We start from the raw sequence: 9,160 nt of genomic DNA, 5'->3' as shown, positions 1-9,160 counted from the left end.
GGTGTAGCTAGGTGGAGCTATGTGGCATTTCCTCTTCTGATATGGAGCAAATTTTGTACTCGCAATGCCCCATGTGATTTCCATGCACCCAGTCTAGTGCTTCAGGCTGTGCTTGGGGCCAGAACTGAGCTTTTTAGAACTGGCTCTAATAGAAAGAAACACACACAATGGTATGGTATAAAAAACATAATACATTTGTTTTGTCAATTATCAATCCAGTTTGTAAAAAATCAGTAAATGATTCAATTCCATCAGGATCACCATTTGTAGTTTTTCATACAAAAGTCTGAGAAAAAATAATACTGCTTTTCCTTTTAAAATAACCATTAAAAGTTGAAGAAATCACTGCAGTTAACAAGTAAACCAGCTGTTGCTCCTCAGGATCCTGACAACTTGCTTGGTATTAGGATCAAACTGGTACTGGTTTGTTCCACGGAAGAAATAGATATAGTCTAGAAAGAAAAAGAAATGGAAGGAGTAAATTCACGGGTGAAACATTTTTTCAGAGATTTTACTAGAAAACAAAATGAACTTTGACAGGAAGTAGATACTCATTTATTAGAATGCCTAATTCCCATAAATGTGCATAAATATTAATAATTATCATCTTTAAAATATATTTTCAATTTAGAGAAGTACACCTCTTCTAGCATAATGAACATAAATATTTGTTTTATTTACCTTCATGCTGGAAAACTGCATCCACCTTGCCAGTTATTCCAAAGTCTTTGATTATTTTCCTTGGATAACCCTTATCCATAGATTGTGTGTTTTCATCATATCTTAATAAAAGAAATAGAGTTAATATTTACAGATAAGCAAAAAACATTTTAAAAAGCAAAAACAAGACCTGACACATAAATGCCACTGTTCTTACATTCAGAAGTGACTGGACTGTTTGAATTCCTGCCATTATGTATCAAGTCAGCATACTCATGGGAGATGTGAGAGACTGAAATCTTTGTCCAACAGAAGAGAATGACAAAATGCCAATGATGCCAGGATTTTACCTCGAGAATGTGTTGTGGTGTGTATGTTTGTATATGCATCCATTCAAAGGACAGGTAAAAGTAAGTAATGAGTCTATGGTGAAAGTGGGCCAGAGATGATATTTGTCTGAACTGGGGTTATTTTACTTGAAAGGCTACCTCAAGTGAATAACACATTTACTTGAATACAAGATAAGGTTTTTTGCTCCAGTTGGCATGGGGAAAATGCCTTGTATGCCTTGTCCTGTAACAGCATATAAGGAAATCTCACTAAACACTTTGTCTATCATTAAACTATTGGCAAAAGTAGCATGCGCTCTGCAATAGAAAACAAGAAATGAAGCTGATTAAATGCAACCAGCACTGATCATAACTGTAAAACATGCAGTCCATATAAGGCAAACATTTTTTTTATAATATAATTCATACTTCAAATTAGCCAAATCAGTTCCAAATCATATTGACTGAGCAGAACTCAGTCGTTTCAAAAACCCTGTTGATTGAGCAGGCAGAACTCAATTGTTCTAAACACCATGAATGGTGCTACAACCAGCAAGCATCCTCTGTCCCAGACCTATCATCCTGGGACTTCAGATACTCCCAAATCCATTGGCAGGCATCCTACGTGCAGGCCCAAGCCCAGAGGTCTTGAGATTTGGATGCCTCTTACAGGTAAGCAATAGGCTGTGTGAAATTTCGCCAGCAGTTTTGTTTCGATGTTGTTTCAACTCTTATCAAGCTCGAAACAGCAAAATCAAAACGAAACAGAGAGCTTTGAAACAGCCTCAAAACAAAATGAGGCAAGTTGAAACATTTCAAAATTTTTTAAATGTTTCGAGTTTCAAAGCTCAGGCTGGGCTTGCCTGCAGGGAAACAGGAACTAAAGTAAGGAGAGGGAGGGGGAGGAGGGGGAAGGACTGCTGTCATTGACTGTGTAGCTGGCCAGTGACTATCATCCTTTCCTGAGGTCTCTGGCAATCCTAGTCCTCTGGGGGAGGGATGGACTACAAGGCAGCATTGTTTGAACTGCCCTGCTTTCTGTCTCAGTGTCAGTTGAGTGAGGGTGCAACCTTAACACAAGCACAGTGTCACCCACCCATGTCACAAGTTTTGCCCATCAGCAGCTAAAGGTGCAGGGCCCAAGACCCCAGATTCCCCTTGCACCTATACCGATCTCCTCCACAGCTGGCAGGCTTCGTGGCCTCAGCAGGGCCTAGCTGGCCTGCAGTTTTCACCCCCCCGTGCCCCAAGACAGACACAGTCCTGCAAGCACCCATGACACGATTTTTGCCTGTCATGAGTTTTTTGCTTTCAAGATGTTGAGGTTCAGTTTCCCGGAAGGCCCTGCACTTTTCTCCCTGAAACTTGGCAGGTCCTCAGAAGGGGCTACCATTTCTGCAAAGTTGCATCCAAATCAGGCCAGAAAAGACAAAGTTATAGACTGTTTTGAGCTTCTCCATTATAGCCTATGGGCGAAACTTCGAAACAGAGTTGAAACACAGCAAAACTGTTTCAACAAAATGAAACAGAACAGCTGTTTCGAATCAAAATGAAAGTCGAAATGAAACACTGTTCTGTCGAAACATCAGAACAGAATGGTGCCCTTTCCAACAGCCCCAGTAAGCATCCTCCATCACAGACTCTTTAGTCCTGGACTTCAGATGCTTCCTACACTTCATCTTAGCTCACAAGAGGCCATTACAAAAATAGATCAGCATAGCCCATTTGAATAAAATATATGGTAACCCATTAAGCACAATCCTTCCTAAAACCAACACTTTTTAAATGCATGGTGACATTGTATACAGTTCACCCAGAATACCTCTGTTACTCTCTGTTTCAGCCTGGTGCATATGATAAGCGTGGCCAGAGCAGGTTGCCCTGCACCTCGTCTGCATATACATTTTTGGAGCATCCCAGGACTTGTGGCAAGAATGGTAGCTAATTAGCACATGGCTTCTTTCTGGGAGTATCTGGAGTACACACATGCACTGAGCAGTGTTGAGCTGTGGAGTCATTGTGGCTTGAAATCCTGTTGACTCTGGTGTGCTCAGGGAGAGCAGGATCGGACAGTAAGGAGAGGGGGAAGGGGCTGCCAGGGGAAAAAGTTGTGAGGAAGCAGAGAACAAAGGGGCTATCTGACCCCCCAAATTTATTTTCCCTGCTATAGCAGTGGGAATGGGACAAATTCAAGGTAAACCTCAAGTAATTAGATTTTATACCTGGAAATTTATAACAAAATTATACATTTTCCATATGTAGAATGTAATTATTGGGGGAATTGTCTTATAATCAGGGTCATCTTCCATTCAAGTAAGTATAGTATATATTTCCTGCCCTATATGCAACTTAGGCCAGAACATTCTTGAAAGTATTCATTTTAGTACCACTGAGTGTTTCTTGTGAAAGGGTGCATCTGAAGTGTATACTAATATGACACAAACAGTTCAGTGCAAATTACTGTAGAAAAAGTTTAGAGAGCTGTCATTAAATATAAACAAAATGTAACCACAAAATAATGTACAATTAGACAACATAAATCACAGAAGCATAGAACAATAGGTATGGGAACATCTTCAAGAGGTCACCTAATCTTTCCTGTCCAAACCATCTCATCCAAGCATTTGACTTCAGATGAAATCAGTGTGTTGATTTCATGCTGAAGGGAAAAATCTACCGTGTTAGCTCCTGTTTTACCTTGAATAGTGGATTCTAATGAATTCTCTTGAATTTCATAAGAGAAAAAAACTGCACCCAGGTGGGCTAAAATTTACTAGAAATAGCTTTTCTAGGGTTTGTGGATTTTATTACATGTATCCCAGATCCAGAATAATATGATGGTTATAAAATTCCATATAAAAATTTCGCATTTTTATCAGGGTATTTAGGTTTAGAAAAGAAAAATCCATAACTGCTATTTAATATTTTTAACCCAGATGAATTACATGCTTTTTTATATTGTGTTCCATAATTATCTTTTGAGCCTCCAGCAGGAAATATACTTTGAGACTGTTAAGGTAAATCTTACCTCCAATACTTGTCATTTACAAAGAAATATGTTTTCCTGGTATTCTCATCACTGAAAACTGCATTAATTCTTTTAACAGTCCTTGGAAAGCCCAGCTGATGGATTCTTTTAGGGTACCCATAGGCTATATCAAATCCATTGAGAACCCAATATTTGCTCTCTGTAGGGAAAAATACAAATCACTGTTTCATTAATACAAACCATGAGCTCATTGAAATCCATGAGAGCTGACTGAAATCTTTAAAATTTAAGGTTGTTTCCATCAAAATGGCTTTGTTTCTAAAACAATATGTTTCACAAAATTTTTCAACATTATTAACACTTTTCAGATTTTGCAGAAAATGTTATAACTCATTCCAAATTTTAAGGACCTGAATAAAAAAATCATGTTCCAGTTGCTCACAAAATACTGCCCCTCAAAAGTTCTAACAGAATACTGAAAAGTTAAAGTTTAAAGTTTCAAAATTTCAAAATTTCCCTATGGTGTTTGACTGACTTCTGGCAATTCCCCTTTAATACGGGTTCTATCTTCAGGTAGAATATAAGCTCTTTGCAACAGATTTCTCTCTTTGTGTGTTCAGTAAAGTATCTTTTGCATCTCTGAGTGGTGTTGTGGTCAAAGATAAGGACCATGTCAATGATCGATCCTTTGTTAACCTCCAGACCTACTAGGTCCTTTCTTGAACCTCTGATAGTAATTTAGCCTACAGCTGACAATTTGTGTATGCATTCAAGCATGCAATTCAGCTATGCAAATAAACATTTAAAATGTAGCCAAGATATTTCTGCTTGAAATGTAAATGGGTCTTAATCCAAAGAGAACCAGGATGGATTGCCTTAATTGCACAGTTGAAGCAACCTATATTGCAACAGATTCATATAGATTTGAAGACCAAGAGAATTTTAGGTTGAATTCTTTTACCTTTGAAAACAACAACTTGATCTTTTTCAACATTTTCATAAGCAGCTTGAATTCCAGATGACAGGGTTGGCCAGAAATCAGAAATAATATTGAACCCATTGTCCATTCGCTGGGGATGCTTGCGCCAGAAAAACCTGAGATACAATTTGCACATTAATGCAGTTCCACTCTACTCAGAAAAGTACAGTGAGTAAACTGTGTCCTCTTAGTTCCCAGTCTCCAGGAAAGATGCAAGCCTGCTACAGCTACTATATCTTAGCCTTAATTCTTGAGCTCTTTTTTTTGCAAAAGATCAAAGAGTCTATTACTGCTGAAGAACCACAGTGTGGTAGGAGCATTACAAAGCGCCCCCATTCCCTTCAAATTATAAGACTTTTATTTCTTCATAGATCTAGAATATAATGAGTAAAATAATAATTGCAAGTAGTGTGTGCGTGTATGAAGTAGAAATATGATTTGTAGATATTTTTCCCAAAACGTATGCATTTAGCTTAGAATTCATATAGAATTTTCCTATTTCCTCTGCATAAAATGGGAGATAGTGAGGCTGCTGTACCAGGACGTATCATGCCCCCAAATTTCTCTTACTGCCTCTGCTGGTATATCACTTGCACACCTTGCTGCCACATGGATTTGTCCACAGTGAAGGGATTCACCCACGCTCACTGCCAGATCTGGGTTTCAGTTCCCAATGGAAACAATAAAGATTGCTTTACAAGCACACAGGTCAGAAGATACTTCACCAATCAGCAAAACCCCTTTGGAATCAGAAAAATCATTTTACCATAATTTAGTGAAAGTTTAAGTAAAGCCAATGTGCCCGCTATCAAGGTATGCAAGCCACCAACTAGAGAAATAGATAGCGACTTTCCAGTGATTTTATGATGTTAGCACTACATTTTCAAGTGGGCTGTTTCTTTTTATGACTGGAATTCATTTTTTTTGTAGCTTTTTTTTCCTTTTCAGTACTGCAGTAGCATGAAACACTACATAGGCTTGTTGATTTTACCTGTCCTTAAAAAACAACATTTCTCCACGCAGAGTAGCAACAGCGTCAAAAGACAAATTAGGGTTGCAAGCTTCTGGAGTTGAGGGTCCAGTTGGTTGAACAGGTTTCAGAGATGGTCCTACAGGTGGATTGAGAAAACTTATTATTACGGTACATATAATAGGAAAATACAGTTGAAAACCAGCATGAAGCAGGTCTTCGGGAACCTTCCAAACACTGGGTTAATAGTGGGAAGGCTCAGGAAGCACGCTTCTTCCAGGAAATGTCAGGGCTTTTTACTTGCTAAATCAGCACAGATGAAGTTCAGCACTTATGGACTGTTATATGCTGTAGGGATGGGTTGCAGGAGAGCTGATCTTCAGTGAAAGCCAACCCTAGGAACATAACCCACCTTCTATTAACCAAAAGATGGGAGGGAAACCTACTCTTGGGACAAGTTATATTTGGAACCAGTATAATTGCCTTTATCAGAGGTTTATTAAAAGTAAATGAACAAACAACTATCAGCTTTAGGAGTAAGTGATCGTGCCTGTAAGCAGAGGAATGAACTACATGACCTTAGCAGGTCTCTTCCCTCTCTATTGTCTATACTTTCTGTGGTTTCTCTGCGTGATGACACCAGATGGTTTCTTAAAATAAGCATTTCTAATTTATTAATCAAAATTAACCAAGTGAATAATTTGATGTTGATTTTCATACCATAGATGGCTTGAATGCCGTTAATATCATCCTGATGGAGGTGGAATTCTTTAGGGTCCACATAGGTATAGGTTGGGAACATCAAGGCACCAGGATCAGTAGAATGAGACAAACCCAAGGAATGGCCCAACTCATGGGCAGCAACATTGAACAAGCTGTAGCCTGAGGAATAAAGATAATGTCACTCAAATGAGTGAAATCCTTTTGAATCTCTGGTGCAGGTGGCAGAGAAACAATATTGTGCCAGGCCAGAACACACTACAGATAGAAAAGTAGCTTTCACTCATCTTGCAAACACTATGGTTCAAAGAGGTATAGTAGAAAAAGAATAGATTTATGAATACACAGACACATCAGGCACTGGTTATGATCTCCCTGTTCCCCTTATTACTTCCCCTACAGCCATCTCCTATAGCACACCCTAGACCTTCTATGGACTTTGTAGCAATTCCTACAAAAGGAATTTTGGTTCCTTCATTTCATTTGATTTATTAATGCCAAAACGTTAGAGGGGAAAACTGCAATAATGAACTGCAATGATGTCCAAAGACACCAGTCAGTCAGTGTTAGGCCCTGCAGTTCAAAGACATATAAAAAACATAAGCCCTTCTTTCAAGGTGGGGCTTGTTGCCAAAGAAAGTAACTTTTCTCAGTGCCAGTTCTAAGTATTCATAAAACACACCAGAAAAAAAAATCCAGACTGAAACCCAAATAATTGTATCCACTTGCAGAATTGCTTCTATGAAAGGATTCTGCTGAAAAAAGGAGGGAAAAAAATCATCTCGAGGCCAGAATCTGTTACTCTTACTCCCAATATAACATCAGAAGTCAATGGAACAACTCAAGGTGTAAATTGCTAAGTCACCTGAGCAAACAAGGCCAGCAAGGTAAATCTTACCCCTACTGTCTTTTGTCCAAGTTTCCTCCTCATCAAAGTGAACATCTCCACCAATCCGGGGGCCAGGCTGAAAAGCATGAGCTAATATCCCATTAGGTCCATCAAAGGGAGAATTGTCCCCATGATCTAAAAAACCAAATAATTATTTAATTAATATACTCAGTTGCCTCTATAATTGAGGATGGCTAATGACTACTTGATAAGTGCCTAAATATGCATTGTAATCTGTTGAATTATATTGTTATTATGTCTCACCCCTATATTGAAAAGAGATCATTATATCTGCTTCTCCATCCTCGATTCTTCTGAATGTCAGTGGTGTTACATTACTCCAGACTTCAAATGCTTGTTTGATAGCCTTGTCCACATCAGCTGGTCTCATGTCAGGTGTGCGGTTTATAATCCTTTAAAATAAAGCAAAGATTAGTCTATGGGTTCAAAGATTAGTCTATGACACTTGCAGGTTATTATTAACAATACATTGCTGTAGTAAAAATATTTTATATTTGATGCACAATTCCTTGTATCCATGTTTTGACAGTGGAATAAGTAGCTTGGTATTCAAATCCTGAGTACTTACAACTCCTCCTAACTTTCAGTAAGGCAGTCTCCTTCCTTAGAGTACCAAGATGCTTCTCTTGGTGCTGAATTCTGGAAAGGAGAGCCTAGTTTTGGGTGTTTAGGCCCACATATTTGCAAGTTTGGGCCTTAATATTTTGGTCCACAAATTGCTTAGAGAACTGTTACCTGTATGTCAAGTCATTTGTTGACCACTTTGGATGCCCTTGTGTTAGAACATAGTTGCCAATGTCAGGCATACCACATCTCGGCTGCTTCATCATCTTTGTAGTCTCATCATCAAACTTCCCAGTCACTTGCAGTCCAAAAAATGACTGCATTTCCTTGAGTGTTTCAGATACAGCCCCAATCTTCTTTCTCCGAAAACGAGAGTGTGCTTCTGTCTTCAGGCCATAGAAACGATTTAGATAACTCTATCAAAGTAAAGAACACTTAGAAGGGATGTTTTATTGATACCTATATGTTTCCTGCTTTAGCAATGAGAACTTATGCAAAACAGCTCTAACAAATCTAAAATTAACAATATAATTCCTCCTAAAATTCCAGCCCGTATTTTGTGAGCAATGTTATTAGCTGCAGTAGTGTTAGGAATTAGTCTTCAGTCATTATGCATTTCTGAAACGAAATGACACAAATGGATACTGCTGGATGGTGAGTGTTTTGGGAAATCAGGCTATTGACTTTTTGCTGAATAAATATGGATATAGGAGCCAAACTCACAATAAAAAATCTCGACTCTAGTATATAGAAGGTTCTATATCCTCTTAATAAGGTTTTGCAAGATTTATAGATGTTCCCACTTTTTCCATTGTTCTTTTTGGGGTTTCTTTGGATGTTGCGCTAATGATAAAAATCACCAAATGCTTGGACATATGTTTTTTTTTAAGCAAGTGAGCAGTCTTATGGAAATAATTGAGACTACTTGGGCCACTTTTTAAAGCACTAATTTGAGTGCTTTGCAGAGCACATGGAAGTAGAGAAATTTGATTGAGAGAGAGCAATAATGTGTGTCCGTATGATATTGTCACTTTGTTTT

The 9,160-nt window shown here is 38.4% G+C and overlaps 1 protein-coding gene across 1 annotated transcript in view; it reads right to left on the bottom strand.

Moving 5' to 3' along the window:
• Nucleotides 1-351: 351 nt before the first annotated feature.
• Nucleotides 352-9,160, bottom strand: part of LOC102387900 (interstitial collagenase-like) — a 9,182-nt gene continuing 373 nt past the window's right edge. Inside the window, exons 2-10 of the mRNA XM_014526981.2 lie at nt 8,293-8,537; nt 7,801-7,949; nt 7,546-7,671; nt 6,648-6,809; nt 5,949-6,066; nt 4,940-5,073; nt 4,018-4,177; nt 682-782; nt 352-452 (exon numbers count right to left, since the gene is read on the bottom strand). Coding sequence (XP_014382467.2) covers nt 352-452; nt 682-782; nt 4,018-4,177; nt 4,940-5,073; nt 5,949-6,066; nt 6,648-6,809; nt 7,546-7,671; nt 7,801-7,949; nt 8,293-8,537 — 1,296 coding nt within the window. The remainder of the gene's footprint in view (nt 453-681; nt 783-4,017; nt 4,178-4,939; nt 5,074-5,948; nt 6,067-6,647; nt 6,810-7,545; nt 7,672-7,800; nt 7,950-8,292; nt 8,538-9,160) is intronic.

Source organism: Alligator sinensis, unplaced genomic scaffold (assembly GCF_000455745.1).
Source record: "Alligator sinensis unplaced genomic scaffold, ASM45574v1 scaffold1802_1, whole genome shotgun sequence".
In the NCBI taxonomy this organism is placed as follows: domain Eukaryota; kingdom Metazoa; phylum Chordata; order Crocodylia; family Alligatoridae; genus Alligator; species Alligator sinensis.
This window is presented reverse-complemented; position numbering and strand designations above follow the sequence as displayed.